Source organism: Ascaphus truei, chromosome 5 (genome assembly GCF_040206685.1).
Source record: "Ascaphus truei isolate aAscTru1 chromosome 5, aAscTru1.hap1, whole genome shotgun sequence".
NCBI lineage: Eukaryota > Metazoa > Chordata > Amphibia > Anura > Ascaphidae > Ascaphus > Ascaphus truei.
Genome location: NC_134487.1, coordinates 36820637 through 36838087, shown reverse-complemented (window position 1 = coordinate 36838087; position 17451 = coordinate 36820637). Strand labels below are relative to the sequence as shown.

General features: G+C 41.3%; 1 protein-coding gene across 1 annotated transcript in view; it reads left to right on the top strand.

The window, feature by feature from the left end:
• The window catches only part of CCDC146 (coiled-coil domain containing 146), a 182314-nt gene that overhangs the window by 53141 nt on the left and 111722 nt on the right, over positions 1-17451 (top strand). Inside the window, exons 3-4 of the mRNA XM_075599622.1 lie at positions 9125-9207; positions 13103-13312. Coding sequence (XP_075455737.1) covers positions 9125-9207; positions 13103-13312 — 293 coding nt within the window. The remainder of the gene's footprint in view (positions 1-9124; positions 9208-13102; positions 13313-17451) is intronic.

Genomic DNA, 17451 nt, shown 5'->3' with positions numbered 1-17451 from the left:
AAAAAGTTAAAATACAGAGCAGGTTCATGATGCCAGAGGTAGGCAGTGCTGCAAGGAGCTGTTGTGAGCAGAGTGAGTGTGAGCAGACTAACAGCAGGTGTGTGCCTGTTCCTTGTCAAATGTTTAGCTGTATTGCAATGCTAGAGTCAGTTCAGGGTTTCAGTGTATTGTGCAGTCAGTTTTGGGAGAGACTGCAGTAAATAAGTTGTAAAGGGGTGGGGGGTTGAAGGGTATTGAAAGGTGCGATGCACTCGAGAGAAGTCAGTGGGTAGGTATGTTATTTATCAATGATCTGACTGTTACGTAATGTTTTCTACATTTCACTCCAAGTGTGTACCAATTTGCACCCTTTTTTTTTAATGAAATGGTGCAAATTGGTTCATACTTGGGTGAAATTTAGCAAAAATGACATAACGGTCAGATAATTTCTAAATAACATACCTCAAGTCATACAGAGCTATTGCGAGCAATACCGATCTTAATGTTCCTCTCCCACAAATTCCAAGATTGTTGCACCCCTTTTCATCCTCTCACCCCCCTCCCCTCATCCTCTTACCCACCTCCCCTCATCCTCTCTCACTCCCTCCCCTCATCTTTTCTCACTCCCTCCCCTCATTCCCTTTAACCCCACCCTCCCCATATCCTCTCTCATCAAGAGGACCATATTTGTCCCGGCAAAAACTGGGACAAATGTTACACATGCGCATTGACAGGGCATGTGCGATCGGCACTTACCGACCACACATGCATGATCAGCATTTGCCAGACGGTTATGCGCAATCGGCGTTTGGAGCTTACCGGTTGCGCATGCGCAAAGCCAATCATGCACGTACGGTCAGTAAGTGCCGATCGTGCATGCGCATGAGCAGCAGGCAATTCCTGATCGCACATGCGCGGCATAACTGGACAGCACCCCAAGAATTTGGGACAGACCCCTAAAAACCGTGACTGTCCCGGCTGAACCAGGAAATCTGGTGACCCTATCTCACCCTCTCCCTGTCATTCTCACCCCCACAGAACAGAAAAACAGAACAAATACACACACCCTCCCCCCACAGACTCACCTCTTTCAGCTCCATGCTGTTTCCTCCTCTACTTGGCCTCACCCCTAGGCTCCTGACATTTCTTCCTGATATACATGTCTGGTATTACCTCTCATTTTTTACTGGACAGGACAGTCCAGTTCAATCAGACGGCTTTTATATACAGCTGAACCCTGTTATAACGCGGTGCTCGGGGTCCACCTGATCCGACCGCGTTATAACTGGGATCGCACTAATTTTTAAAAAACATGGCCACCGCACACCCGATCGGGAGGAGGCAGGAGTGAGGCACCGGCACCCCTAGCACGTTCCCCCAGCAGCCTCACCACATTCCCCCAGCAGCCTCACCACATTCCCCCAGCAGCCCCACCACGATCCCCCATCAGCCCCACCACGATCCCCCAGCAGCCCCAACATGATCCCCCAGCAGCCCCACCACGGTCCCCCAGCAGCCCCACCACGATCCCCCAGCAGCCCCACCACGATCCCCCAGCAGCAGCCCCAGCACCACCAGAGGGGGTGTGTGTGTGTGTGTGTGTGTGTGTGTGTGTGTGTGTGTGTGTGTGTGTGTGTGTGTGTGTGTGTGTGTGTGTGTGTGTGTGTGTGTGTGTTTAAAGTTTGGCAAAATTAATTTTTTTTTTTTTAAATATTCGGGAGGCACGCTCACACCGCGTTATAAGCGGATCCGCGTTGTAGCAGATCATGTTATAACGGGGTTGAGCTGTATATGTGTGTGTGCCAAGAGGAACTGCTGCTTTAAAAATACATGTGAACATTTTAGTAGCTGTAAAAATGTAGAATACATTTATAAATTATAATAAAGTGTTTGAGATATATATATTTTTTCGGAAGTGACATTTAGGGCACTGGTAGGCAGATATACACTGAAAGTCATCGTTTTGGACCATGCTTCTTTTCAATCATTACAAGCTTGTCCTTTACTCACGGCTACCACTTAAATATCAGATGAAGAAGTAGAGGGGACTGAATAGGTCTATGTTTTTCCAAAAAGAAGTAGGAGCTAAGGGATTGGTAATTAATCTCGAAACACTTTAGCTTATCAATGACATAAGATTGCTAATACCAGAGAAAAAGGGATCTTCTTGCTTTGATATTTTACAAATATGGGTCTATATTTACTAAGCAGTCTTTCAGCGCAGGGAGGTGCCTTATGGCAGAACACTGCTTAGTGAACATGGGCCTTGATGTATTTAGAAGTACATTTTTTTCCACATTTCGATGCTATAAATGTAAAAATAGCACAACTTTTATGAAAAAAATTAAAATCTTCATTGCTTTTTATAGGCGTTTTTTTCTTTGGCAAATGTGCTGCTATTTTTGGCCCAACATTTGCAGCCACAGGACTTTGATAAGAACATCACTAAATTACTCCAATAACATTTCAGAGGCTTAATGTTTCTTTGCCCACATAAGAAGCTTCTGCTAAATGTTCATTTAATTCAATATTTCACTTGTCTCTCGACACTGGTAAACACATTAATAATTTGTGCGGTGTCCGAAATATGTGTCCTTAATGTGTTATGTCTTGGAAGTATTTTCTGTTAAACATCATTTATTTTCAGTATCCTTTCCCTACCCACAAATTCCCATTTTATTTTTTTAATGTTGATGTTAAGGAATTATTTTGTAATCCAAATATTATATTCTTAATATAGGTTCTGTGAATTTACTACTGCGTTTGTAACTTTATTTTGATATAGTTGAAATGAGAGTAATTGGTTTAGTTAAGTTCCCGGTTCAGCTGGCAATGCGCAGCTTCCTATGCAGGAGCTTGGAAACGGTTTTGGCTCACAACTTGTTTTGAACAGGATGTTAAAACAGTGCATGTGGGCTGATTCAGATCCACAAGATCCAGGTGATCTACATCTGGATTCCAGATTGCAGCAGCATGTCCTTGATCTGAGGAAAAGAGCAAAGCTGGTCTTAAAAGTATATGCTGTTAGTTCAAATAAAAATGTATCATCTACATTAGGGTTGGCCAACTCCAAACCTCAAGGGCCACCAACAGGTCAGGTTTTAAGGATATCCCTGCTTCAGCACAGTTGCCTCAATAAATGACTCAGGGGTTACTAGGAAGTAACTGCCAGCACCTTTCTGGCCAGTATCTCAGAACTAGGGGATTCCCAGAGTGGAAATAAACGTGGTTCAACTCCCCATATAAATATTGGCTCCCTGCTTCATATATGTATACATACATACACTGGCGACACACTTTATCGCAGTGCGGCCAGATCCGCAAGCCGGGAGATTTCCCGGCTTGCTAGTGGCCGCCCCTCGGCGTGCCGCGCGTCATAGACGCGCGGTCACGCGTCATCGGGAGCCTGCGCCCCCTGCACGCGTGTCCAAGGGCTCCCCGAGGGAGCCCTGGTGTCCCGCGATCGCGGGACAGCGGCAGGGAGTACCGGGGGACCCGGCGGACCCGGCAGCGGTAGGGAGAGCGCCCCGATCGGAGGGCGCTCTTCCGCTGCTTCGGCGCGCGCCCGTCACACTCGGGCGCGCGCCAGGCTACTGCTGCGGCACAGAACGGGCAAATGCTCGAATAAACTGTGCCGCAGCAGTACATACACAGTGGCGAGAAAAAGTTTGTGAACTACAATGATAATTACAGAAATTCCATAGTTTTTCCATGATAACTTTCTTGAATTAAAACAAGTATTTTCTTAAATATCCAATAGGGTTTATATTAACCAATTGCATGTATTTTGAAACAAATTGATGTATGAAGTAGACAAACAATGAGTAATTAAGAGTCAGGGTATGCGAAAAAGTATGAGAGAGAGAGTGGGTGCTCAAGTAGTTCCGGTCCCCGTATTCAATAATCATAATCACTCCTTGATAAAGCGCCCACGAGGCGTGAAACGCATAGGAGCGTCTTTTGACCTCCTTTTTTTGTGATGGATCAATAAATTATTTTCACTTTCAACTGGCCTGGCTCCCTTGGTTGTGGGCGGCTCCTTTTCTCCTCATAATATGTGGAAAAGTAAGTGAAACCCTGATTTTCTCAGCTATAGTAGAGGGGATAATTAGAATCAGGTGTTTAAATAATTACATAGATCTTCTTCAGGTGTGAGTTTGGGAGGTCCCACCATAAATTAAGATCAGAAACTTTGTGAGTTTGGTCTTCACCATACAGGTGTGTGGAGCAAAGAAAAATCAGTTATTTATGCTCATCAGTATGGAACAGATTACAGAACCATTTCTAAGAATTTGGGGCTACACCAATCCACTGTCAGACAAATGGAGAAAGTTCAAGACCACAGCCACTCTACCCAGCAGCGGTCTTCCTACCAAAATCTCTCCAAGAACAAACCAGCAAATAATCCATGAAGTCATAAAGAACCCCAGAGTAACATCCAAGTGCAGGCCCCTCTCGCCTTGGCTAATGTGAGTGTTCATGACTCAACTATCAGAAAAAGAATGGTGTTCATGGATGGATAGCCAGGAGGAAACCACTGCTCTCTAAAAAGAAAATTTCTACCATTTGAAGTATGGGAAAGAGCACATATATGATCCACAAGACTTCTGGAACAATGTTCTCTGGACAGAAAAGTCAAAGGTAGACCCTTTTGGCCCCAATGAGAAACGTTATGTTTGGCGAAAACCAAGACTGAACAGCAGAACCTCATCCCAACCGTCAAGCTTGGTGGTTGGAATGTGTTGGATTTGGACTACTTTGCTGCCTCAGGACCTGGACGGCTTTCCATCATTGACACAACCATGAATTCTGCATTGAATCAGAAGATTCTAGAGGAGAATGTCAGGCCATCCGTCCATGAGCTGAAGCGAAAGTGGGTCATGCAGCAGTACAATGATCCTAAACATACAAGCAGATCTACAAAAGAATGGCTGCAGAAGAAGAAATTCTGTGTTTTAGAAGGGCCTAGTCAAAGTCCAGACCTAAGCCCCATCAAAATGTTGTGGCATTTAAAGGCAAAAAAAGGAAAACAGGACAGGCACTCCTGTAGTCAACAAAGTGAAATGTATTGACTCAACACTTTCTCATTTGCTCTTGATAAAGGTCCCAGTGGGGACCGAAACGTTGAGTCAATAAATGTAACTTTTCTTTACTATAGGAGTGCCTGTCCTGTTTTCCCTTTTTGTCTCTTTTATACAAATATATATATGGGCCAAGAGGAACTGCTGCTTTAAAAATACATGTGAACATTTTAGGAGCTGTAAAAATGTACAATACATTATAATAGAATGATTGATATCTATATATTTTCTGACGTGACTGGAGGCAGCCATCTTTGATTTATGAGTCGTTGTCTGAGCCACCTGTGCTGAAGAAGGGATATCCTTAAAACGTGACCTGTTGGTGGACATTGAGGACTGGAGTTGGCCACCCCTGAGCTACATACTATTGCAGTACTCACTTATTCTGCAGGAGTACTGTCTATCTTGAGCACATATCTTTTACCTCCCTTCTGTCTCACGTAAGAAATAAGATGCCTGTCTTGCCTTCAAATACCTTCTGGGCAAGCTACCCAGCTATCTGAACAAGCTCCTCACTACATGCAGCACTTATCACCTGAGATCTGACTCCAAAAGACTGTACTTTGTCCCAAGGCTCAACAAAGTATCCGGCCGCTCCTCCTCTTACCGTGCACCCCAAAACTGGAACAACCGACTCTCACATCCACTACCAGTTTAAGTTCTTTCAAAACTAAGGCTGTCTCACATTTTAATCTGGTCTGTAACTGTTACATACGCCTATAATATATATTATCTTTAACTGTGCATGCAATGTCTTGTATATAATGTATACCCTGTTCACTTATGTAACTGTATTTGCAACCATGTATTATTTGTCATCTTAACTCTATGCCCAGGACATATTTGAAAACGAGAGGTAACTCTCAATGTATTACTTCCAGGTAAAACATTTTATAAATAAATAAAAATGAAGATGCATTGGGGCACATGCATCGATGCATTGACATGAATGGGAGTTAATGCCAAAATGGGTGTGATAACCCGTACCGGTACTTGATGCATGTGTCCCATTGTGTCTGCATCATTTAACCTTGGGGGGCTTATGCTATACCCGCCAAAGCAGCCGATTGGACCATTTTCAAATAAAATTCCCTGTTAACATCAATGGGGAATTTGGGCTGAAAATGGGGCAACCAGAGTCTTGTAGTACTTCTGCACTATATGTTTGTTGGTTTATATTACAAGGCCAGCAGCGCGCAGCCCTTTTGGCTTCCAGTGGAAATCCATATGAAACCTTAACCTAGGGGTTCTCAACTCCTGACCTCAAGACCCTCCAACCGATCAGGTTTTAAGGATATCCCAGCATCAGCACAGGTGGCTCAATCAGTGGCTCAGTCGAGGAGCCTGCTTCAACATAAGTGGCTCAATTAGTGGTTCAGTCAAAGACTGAGCCACTGATTTAGCCACCTGTGCTGAAGCAGGGATATCCTGAAAACCTGGTCTGTTGCGGGGTCTTGAGGACTGGAGTTGAGAACCCCTGACCTAACCTATTGTCCTGCTAGTTCTTTTCTATAATAAAGTAATAGGACTCAATTAAAGTATTCTGTTGTATGACTGTATTGTGACCAAAATACCCACTAGCCTTCAACCCCCAATATAAGTAAACATTGGAACAGATTCAATCCAAAAGAAAAAACCCTCTCATAACCCATAACAAATGAAGAGCTCAGTGAAGTGTTTTATTGAATGTTTATGTATTTCAGCATACATGACAATATTGTTGCGTTAAGACTTTATTACAGCTCTGGACTTACCGATGTGAATTTGTCTTTTTTTGCCCATAATAGGATGAGAATATAAATAATAAGCACAGTCAGACTGATGCCAAATAGCATTGTTTTTGCAAACCAGTGAAATTTGAGGGATATTGATCCATTATGGAAAAGCTCCTTGATTCCTTAAATGAAGTGTTAAAACTCGTCCGGAGGATGAAACATTGGGACGAAGCACTGGAGTTTTTGAGCAAGTGGAGTGTCCTAAAATGTCTAGAAAAAATCTCGCTCTACTGACTATAATCCTTCCAATATCTTAATCATATGCGACAAGCAGTGCAAAAAAAGTATGATATGTGAAACAACAATAAACTTTATGGAGAAAGATTCCTTTTAGTTTGCATCTGCAATTTACACTGTAATTGAGTGATAAAGAACAAAATAAAAAATGTAAATTTTATTAATATCTTGTGAGTTAAAAAGAATATAACAAGAAGTATTATTATTATTAGTATTATTATTATTACTATTATAAGTATTAAAATGGCGCTGGTCTTCTGCAAGACATAATGTTCGCCATTCAGGGATATATATTGCATCGCATTGCTCTTTGACATGGGGAGCGACGTAACATTCAGCGGGTGTTTCAAATAGAATTGGTAGATTGAATGTCTCGAGTTCTCTTTTATCAAACTTTCTTATTCTTAAAACATCTCCAGTCTCTAAATCCGTGGGCAGCAGTCCTTAATCAGACAGCTAGTTCAACATGAAAATTCAAATTGACTCAAGGGCTGGATAAGGAGAATTGAAAAATGTAGGGCTTAGGATTCTTCCACCATATGTAAAGATCTCAAGCAATGGAGATCTTATCCAATCTTACCCCCACTGTTTGTCATTAGCACTTGATCAAATTAGATGATGATATTCTATGGAATTTCAACTCTTATTGTCTCTTTGTACACGGTTTCTGATTCATTTATTTGTAGATATCCCTCCTCCCACCCAAAAACCGCACAATCCCTATTGTAAACCTGATATATACCACAGCTCTTGATTGAACATCTGGTTTGATAAGTTCTTTATATGATGGTTAAGAGTGACGAGCTATAAACCATTCTCTACTCTTCTGTTGATAACAAACATTATTATTTTTTTGTAACAATTTTTTTATTGGTCACAGTCAAAGATAATTTTACATACAATAGTGTCGTGGGCCCACAACATTTCTGCTCGTTACTTTCAGAGAAGGACCAATAACAGTTTTCCGTTTTCAGTAGGAAAAAGAGTAAGGGGAAGAGGAGGGGGGTATGTGGGCTTGCCCAGAGGTGTCCCGGTGTGGCTCTCCAGTTGTTTGGGGGTAGTTGCTTGACCTAGGTGCTTTGAATTTTTGGGGTTTATCTCTCAATCCTGGGGTCCCATGTGTTCCAGAACTGGGGCATTTTCTTTTGGAGCATGGCCGTAAGCTTCTCCATGGTCATGACCTCATTAACCCTTTTCACTACTGTGGCTCTCGAGGGGGCCTTAATCTGTTTCCAGGCTGCCGCTATAGAGCATCTGGCTGCTGTCAGCATGGCCCTGATCAGCCGGGACATCGGTGGGGGGAGGTCGTCAATGGGTTTGCTCAGCACCATGGTCAGAGGGTCAAGGGGGAGGGGGATTCCAGTGATCTCATGGATAAGTGTCTGGATCTTGGTCCAGAACTTCTGGATCTCTGGACATGACCACCAAATGTGGGCCATGTCTCCCTTTTGACCACATCCCCTCCAGCACAAGTTCGGTGTGCCTGGGTAGACCTGGCTCAGCCTAGCCGGGGTCAGGTACCACAAACATTATTATTTTAATTTTTAATGCATGCCTGTTAACATTTGAAGTACCGCTGCTAGTGCGTTGTATTTAACAGAGTGTGTGGATACGGTTTCATACACCCCTCCCCTTCTGCCCAATTTTATTTTCTGTACCCCTCACCTCCTCCCTTCCCATGAAAAAGAAAAACTCAATAAAAATGGAGTTATAAAACAAAATGATGGAGATTTGGGAAATTTAGGGAAGAGGGAAAACGAGAATGAAAGTATATCCTGTACTGAAAATGTAGCGCAGAATAAGGTTGAGTCGACCTTACTGACAAGGTAATCAGGAGAAGAGAATAGGTTCCTTGTACAGCAGATGTTCAACCCGTACAAAGTATAGTGTAAAGCTGGTGGGTATATATACCCGTCACTGCTGTGTATTACAAAAAATGTACTATGCCATTTATTGCAGGTGATTTTGGTACTGAACAAGTAAAGTATAATTTTAATTTCTAACCATTGAAAAAATAAATATCTTTACTAATCTGTTGGTCTTTTTTTGTAGTTGTTCTCTTCTGGAAAAATTCCTGGAACCAGAGTAGCGGAGTTGAAGGCAAAATATACCATATTGCATGAGACACTGAAAAGGTAATGACTTCAGTTTCATGTATCTTGATTTCTTACTCATTTCCCTGGATGTCTGCTGCCTTCAACACTATTGATCACCCCATTGTCCTACACACTCTACTCCAGTGCCCCTTCGTGACACAGCCTTTTCCTGGTTCACATCCTACTTATCCAACCGCTCCTTCAGTGTTTCCCTCTCTGGTGTCTCCTCCTCTTCACTCCCTCTTTCTGTTGGAGTTCTACAAGGCTCTGTCCTTGGCCCTCTGCTCTGCTCTTCTCACTCTACACCTCTTCTCTTGGTGAACTAGTACAATCTTTTGGCTTTCAGAATGATCTCTATGCTGATGACATTTACCTCTCCTCCTGTGACCTCTCCGTTCTCTCTCTAGTACTGTGTCACCAACTGTCTCGCCGCAATCTCTTCCTTGATGTCTCACCATTAACTGAAGCATAACATGTCCAAAACAGAACTGCTGATCTTTCCCTCTTCCACTGTCACCCCTACATCCAAACTCTCCCTCACTGTTAATAATTCTACAATTTTATCAACAATGAAACCCACAGCCTAGGGGTCATCTTTCACGCCGTCCACTCCTTCATCCCTCACATTTAATCCCTCTCTACTGTAAATCCTGCCATCTCCACCTCCAAAATATTGGTACAATATGCCCTTTTCTCACACATGATGCAACTAAAATCCTAATTCACTCACTCATCTTGTCCCACTTGGACTACTGCAGCCTTCTCCTAGTCAGCATTGCCCTCATCCGCCTGTTCCAACTCCAATCCATCCGAAATTCTGCTGCCACATTCATCTACCTCACTCACCACTTCACATCTGCTGCTCCACTCTGCAAATCCCTACATTGGCTTCCCATATCCTCTAACATTAAATTAAAAATCCTGGTTCTGATTTATAACTCTTGCAATGATGCGGTCCTCCCGTTACATCAGGGTGCACAAAGTTTTTGAGAGTTTTGGAGCTGCGCCCACCCATGTGCCAGCCCCAGCGCTCCCGCCCCCCCTTTTCTGTGACCCGGCGTCATTTGATGGGCATTACCATGGCGATGTGTACGTCACATAACCCCGCAGCGTCATGAATACTATCATGGCGATGCGTCCAGAATACTACTGAATCCCGGTAAGTTGAGGTTGCAGAGGCCTCGTGTGGACCCCCATCATTTAACTTAAATGCCTCGGGGAAGAGCGCAGGGCCTCTGCAACCTGCCGCGCCCCCCCCACCAGAATCGCAGGGGGCCCTCCCCCCAGTTTGCGCACCCCTGCCTTACATCTCGGTCCTCATCTCCAAATATATCTCTCAACACCCCAAAGTTCTGCCCATGACATCTGCCTTTCCTCCTGCCTCATTACCTCCTCTCACTCCCACCTACAAGAGGGCTGCACCCTCTTTCTGGAATTCCCTATCACACACCATCAGACTCTCCCCCAGAATTCAGACTTTTAAAAGCTCCCTGAAAACTCACCTTTTTAAGAAATCCTATCTGGCATCCCCCTAATCTCCTCCCGACCCCCAACCCAAATGGGATCAGCAATGTGGCTGGACCAAACTCCATGCCATGTGACACACTCTAACATCCACACCCCCAAATCTTAATGGGATCAGCTGTGTGGCTGGAAGAAATTCCATCTGGAGCCAGACTCGGTCCCTCAATGAGCAGCTGCTTTACTTTTTGTTTTAACGTTGCCCCTTATTGCCTCTAAATTTTAAGCGCTCACAAGCAGGGCCCTCATTATCTTTTGTATCTGTTTGTGTTTTATTGTACTTATTTGGTATGCCATTATGTTTATGTTCCACTCTGTTCCACCATTGTCCTGCTCTGTGTAATATGTTGGCGCTTTATAAATAAACAATAATAGTATAGAATTTCACTAAACAGATTCTACATTTCTTAAAACACTTGTTCAGGGCAATATATGCTATGTTGGGTATGTTAAACATGTCAGAAGCCTTCAACAAGGTGGATAATTGGGTCCTGCAACATCTCCTGTAGTTACATGTTGGAGCGGTTTGTTCAATATTAGACCATATTGCACCTAAAAGGTGTAGATTGGTTCAGGTTGTGATACTATTTTATGGGTTACATTGAGTACCTCAAGAATCTGTGGTCACCTCCACTGTGCTTATGCACAGATTCTATGCTTATGAGGACACCGGAAAACGTCATTCAAATGTATGGTCTATGGTTTAATGTAAATATTAATACCAAGAGCTGTTCAGTCAAATGTGGTTGATCTCTATGAAGTCGTGTATTGATGGAGTGATGAATGACTTTTGCACAATCACACACTTGAAGCAGGGGAAATTTATTTTATAGTCTACTCCACTGATTGATGGATAAATCATCAATGGGATTTTACTATACTAGTGAACAAGTTGTACAACTTGAATTTGACCATGATTTGAACTTGAAATAACAAGCTCATAATAGTATAGCAGAAGTTAATTTTTAGCCTCAATGTTTCAGATGCTAGTTGCTGAAAGTGAGGTCTTAAAAATGTGTGTTGGTCAGTTTGTAGACTCCACATTCTGATCATGATCCCATTTAAACATTCACAGAAGAAATGGTATAAGAAAAGAAATGTGCTATTATTACATGCTTGTAGTGTTTGCGATTGAAGTATGCAATTGCATTATAAGCATCACCCAGGCATAGCAATAATAATGTATTCTTAAACAGAGCTCACAGTATAAGAAGCCATGAAAGAATAATCCAGGTGTAATTATTAGACAAAGTCTAAATTGACATCTGAAGCAATGGAAGATAATGTTACTTTCCAAGGCACACAAGAAAATTACAGTGCTCAAACAAGAGGCTTTCTCTCCACGGAGAAGTGTCATAACCATCTGGTCAGCTCTTCTGAAATTAAATTTATATATAAAAGGGCTACTCAACAAATGAATATCGCCCAAACCTGGACATAAAGTGATTTAATCATGCATACATTTTATGAAAAAGCTATTCGCCCATGAAACAAAGCCTTTGGACTAATGTATGAACCCCAAACTAGTATTTCAACTATGCTTAAAAATAGCTATATAACTGACCTAGGTTGTGTGTGGTGGAGCCTGGCATATAAAAACTGTTACTGTACCTAAAAAAGAGAAACTACTTACAAAAACACTACCGTGTGTGCCAAGAGCATGTTTTCATTTTTAACAGGAAAGATGTTTTTTTTTTTTTTGTATCTTTGTGGTTTCAACAAGGTGTGTCATTTTATTTCTTCTTTGATTCTAATCAATCTCATGTTTTGAGACACGTGTTTGCCTGCTTAGTTCCTTCTTTGATCTCTCACATACATTTTTTAAATTTTTTTTTGCAGTGTAGAAAGTAACTCCATATTGTTTTCAATCTTAAAGTGGTGCGACAGAAGCTACTTTACCAACTAAAACTTTCACAGTTTTGCAATGCATTAGCCTTGTTTAAGTGAGCAATCCAAGCAATATCCTACGTGTTTTTTTTAAATAAATACATTCTGTAGTATTAGATAATACTTAATACATTTTTTTTAAATTGTTTTAATTCAACTTAATGCCATTTCTAATGTGTTTTAATATACTGAGCATCCTTTGATTTTAATAGCCAGTTTAATACACCTCCCCAGCAGTGCAGGATCTTTGTAACTCTTTACTGTTTGTGATACTTTATTGACAATATTTCCACGTGTTTGAGCTGCAAACTGTAACAATAGATAATGTTACCTTAGCCATATAAGAATACATTGTAGTTGATGAGTTACACATACTAAAGGATTGATTGAAACTAAAATGCAGCCATTTTGTGAACCCCGGGAAAAATCATTAAACTAATTTCGCCACATTCGCCAATGTCGAGGAATTATATTTAGACTGGATTATAACTTGAGTATGGATTGATTGTTTTTTGTATGTGCACAGCCTACAAGAATCTGAGATACAACTGCTGCAAGATGCTAAACGGTTTACTTATCAACTGGAGCAACAACAGCAAGAACTGGATAAAGCGGATCAGTTCCCCGAGGCATTTACCACAGACGTCTCCCGGATGAGACAGCAGTTACTGAACTATAACAACGATCTGAATGAAGCTGAAGAGAGAGAATACCGTCTTCAATATAAGCTTGACTGGTAAGAGACAAACTAAACATCAATAATCCATGTAAAGACTATGGGGCAACATCTTCTTGCTACAAAGGTGAAGCAAAAGTGGTGCAACAAACTGCACAAAATGTATTTTAAAAATCCCATGGTTTCCAAACAATGGGATTTTTGCCTTGATACATTTGGTGCAGTTTTGTGCTCCTGTTTTGCCCCACTTTTACAGCCGGGAGACCTTGATACATCAGCTCAAAAGTGTAGATTTCAGTTCTGTTGAAAACTCTACAGTGATACGAGTTGTTTAGAGAATTAAAGACTATGCAATTTTTTTTCTTCTGGTACATATGAGACCGTGACAGATCATGATGAATTTAATTTCTGCTTGGGCTTTCCATACCTTATATGTCCTGAAGAAGCCGAAGAAGGGAAATGCAAGTTCCCAAACACCTAGGTACGAGCTGTATTTGTGGTAAACTCTCACGTCCATTTAAATTCATTACATTTATTACCTTTGATTGTGTACACTAGTGTTTCCCAACCGGGATTCCGTGGCACCCTGGGGTTCCGTGAGAGGATCAAAAGGGTGCCGTGGGATTTCCCTGATCTCCCAGAGCAGGGCAGTTGCCAGGGGGCTGGGCAGTTTCCTCTATCCTGATTGGCTATATTACACAGCAGTAGCCAATCAGAAGGAGATGTCAAGAGCCTGCGGGGTGTGGCCTAACAGGAGGAAGCAGCATGAACTGGAGAGAGGTGAGGCTGTGTGTGTGTCTCTTTCCAGGTATGTATTTGTTCTGTCGATGTGTGTCTGTGTTTTCTGTGACTGTTCTGTTGTGTGTGTGTCTGTTTTCTGTGACTCCATTCCCCCTCTGACTGTCTGTCTCTATTTCCTATGACTCTGTACAGTTTGTCCCTCTGTCCTGTTGCAGTGGTGCCTCAGCAACTAAGCACTGTGGTTAAGGGCCCGAGAGAGAAAAAGGTTGAAAACCACTGGTGTACACATTCATATGGGGTCATTTATTAAAGTATCCTAGCTAAAAAACTGGCCCAAAAATACCGGCCCCGATTTATCAAAGGAGAAAATCTCACTGCTTTCAATTGAAATGTTTTCTTTGATAAATGTGGTGCAGATTTTGTGCCCCAGTTTTGCAGCCGGGAGATATGATAAATGTTCCTCATAGTGTGAAATAGTTATGGAGACTGATATATATGGAGACTGATATGGAGACTCATAATCATGGTCAATCAAAAGTACAGTAAAGTTCTGGAGATGGCCTTTGGAGGTTTCAAGACTGCAATGTAGACCGGGAAGAGGTATTCAAGTAAGTATTGATAGGCAATGTATCCATTCATATGGGTTCTCATATGATTCAGCCTAATAAATAAACTTTATAAACTAATGTTTGTAAAAAGAAATCACAGTTTGATGTTCTTCCATCTTCAGTTATACGTTTGCGGATTGTCTTGCACAGCTCTGCATATTTACTGTACTTCTTCTTCTTGTGTCCTGAGATTGCTTCATTTCTCGTCGTCTCCTCATGAATTGTTTTGTCTCATCAAATATTTTCTTATTGTGTTCTTTTGTTAGCGATTCCTCCAGTTTTTTCTGCTCTTTTAAGTTCACTCTTCCAAACTCCTTCAGAATCGTTTGTTAAAGTGTACGCATGGATATTGAGCACGCTAAAGCGATTTTTCAGTTCTAGTTTAAATTCTCTGCTGTTATTTTTAGGTTATTGATGTTGATTTTGTTTTGTCTTTTTAATCAATTTTCTTCTTTCCAACTTCACATTCACATGAAATCTGCAGCGAACCAATCGGTTATCACTACTTGTGTCAAAACGTTTTAAGACTGTGTAGTCTAAAATCACGTATTTCTTGTTAGGCCGCGCTTATAGTGCCGATGACATCACCCGTCGCCGTTGCAACGATATCAACGCATATTATACCACTGGTTTGTGGTGTGTTTTTGTTTTCTGTCTTTCTCTCTACATATTACCGAGAAAGAAGCAATAAGACCTCGCGCTGGAGGACTATCAATTATTTTTCAGAGGGGCTATGTGATTGGCTTGTAGGCAGTCACATGGGGAGACCGTCTCTGCAAAATCAAATTCTAGTGACTACAAGAATTTTTGGTAGCACCGTCGCGCCTTCACGTCCACTATAAGCGCACGCAACGGCATCAATACAATTGTTTTGAAGCGATGTCGCATCGCCGGCACTATAAGCGCAGCCTTAGTCGGCATACAGTTAATTTCATTCCTGACGCCATTGGGTCCATTCCATATCCATTTTCTGTTTGGATTCTTCCTGAAGAATAAGTTCATGATGTAGAAGTTTTCACATTTTGCAAATTCTACCAATCTGTCTTCGCGTTTATTCCTGTTCCCGTAACCATATTATTCCAACTGATGCTTCATCTTTCTGATGGACACCAATCTTTTGCATTAAAATCTCCCATAACGATCTTGAGGTGACAATTTCGATTGTTGTTAAGTTTTTTGATGTCATGGTAGTAGGTAGAAGTTTTTCACCTCATTGTCTGCATGACTTGATGTTGGAGCATACACTTGGATTATTTAAACCTTATATCTCTTTGTCAACTGAATGACGATTCTGGCTGCTCTTTCTGATGAGATTTCATACTCCACTATGTTGTTTCTTCATCTGTTGTTAAAGATCAAGCCTACTCCAGTGATTCTTCCATTATCTGTACCTCTGTAATAGAATAGGTGTACACTTTTAATATATTGGTGAGGAAGACTATTAAAGATAACAAAAGCTTAAATACAAAGCAGCGATTTATGGTTGGAAAGGAGCAAATCCTTGCACTCAAACAAGATGATAGATCAACAATAAAAGACTGTGCACGTATCATAAAGAGAGTTGAAGACTTCTACGTGAAATTATATGTGAACACAGATAACACAGGGCACAATCTAGCAGATGACAAGTGAGAAGAATGCACAAATGATGTACCATGCATCCTCCCAGAAAAAGTGGCAAAAGCAATACAATCCACGAAGAATGGAAAGGCTCCCAAGGAAGATGGCATTGCAACTGAAATCTTGAAAGAAGCTAGGGAAGAAGTAGAAAAAATACTTGCAAAACTCTTTACATGCTGCTTGAAGAACAGGATAATTCCAGGGCAACCGAGTAATGCAATAGTTATCCTCATTCATAAGAAAGGAGACAAAGAAGACCTCAAACTATAGACCAATCAGTTTACTTGCAATCACTTTCAAGATGTTTACGATGATATTCATTCATCGGATGTAACAGACTCTGGATTTTACCCAGAATAGAGAACAAGCAGGATTTGCAGTGGATACAACACAATGGACCACATCCGAGTTGGGAAAGAAATGATCACCCAAAGTAATGAATATGATCTACCACTTAGTTTAAGATTCGAAGATTACAAAAAAAAAGCATTTGATTTTGCCTACACCTCAGCGGTAGCTTCCTTATCTTTGCAGAGGAATTGAGTTAACTCCTTCACCCCCCTTGCAGGGTTCAAAACCAAACAAAAGTCTGTGACATCATCACACAGGTGAAGAAATTAAAATGTCAGTGGGCTGGACATATCGCAAGAAGAAATGACTATTGTTGCACCAAGATGGTACTCGACTGGATTCCAAGAGAGATTAAAAAAACAAGACTACGACCAAAAGTAAGAGAGGAAGATAAAATGAAAAAATGTGCTGGAGCAACATGGAGAAGAGAGGCTTGCAACTGTGGTACCTGGAAGATCATTGGGGATATATATCACTTATTATAGTGTACTTTTATTGGCTAACTGATGTCTTAAAATGTGTGTATATTTTTTTATTAAATAGCAAAGATTATATATGCAATCCATTAGACTTTAAGAAACCCCAATACAATAAGAGCACTAAATGTAAAAGTGCCCATAAGGTATTTCTGTCCTGGAGAGCATCCTCTCTCATCTAAAATGCATCGTTTTGAAAATCTCTACCCACATGCTATTAGAAGTATTATTACTGTTCCATTATTTGGAGCTATTTTGTTTGCTTTTTATTTTTGCAGACTGATTGTTGGGCTTTATATATAACTAAAGATTGAGTAAACAAGATCTTTATATCCAAATCTTTTCTTTACTAATGTATCTGGAGCCATATTTACTAAGCTGTTCTATTACATAACACCTTCCA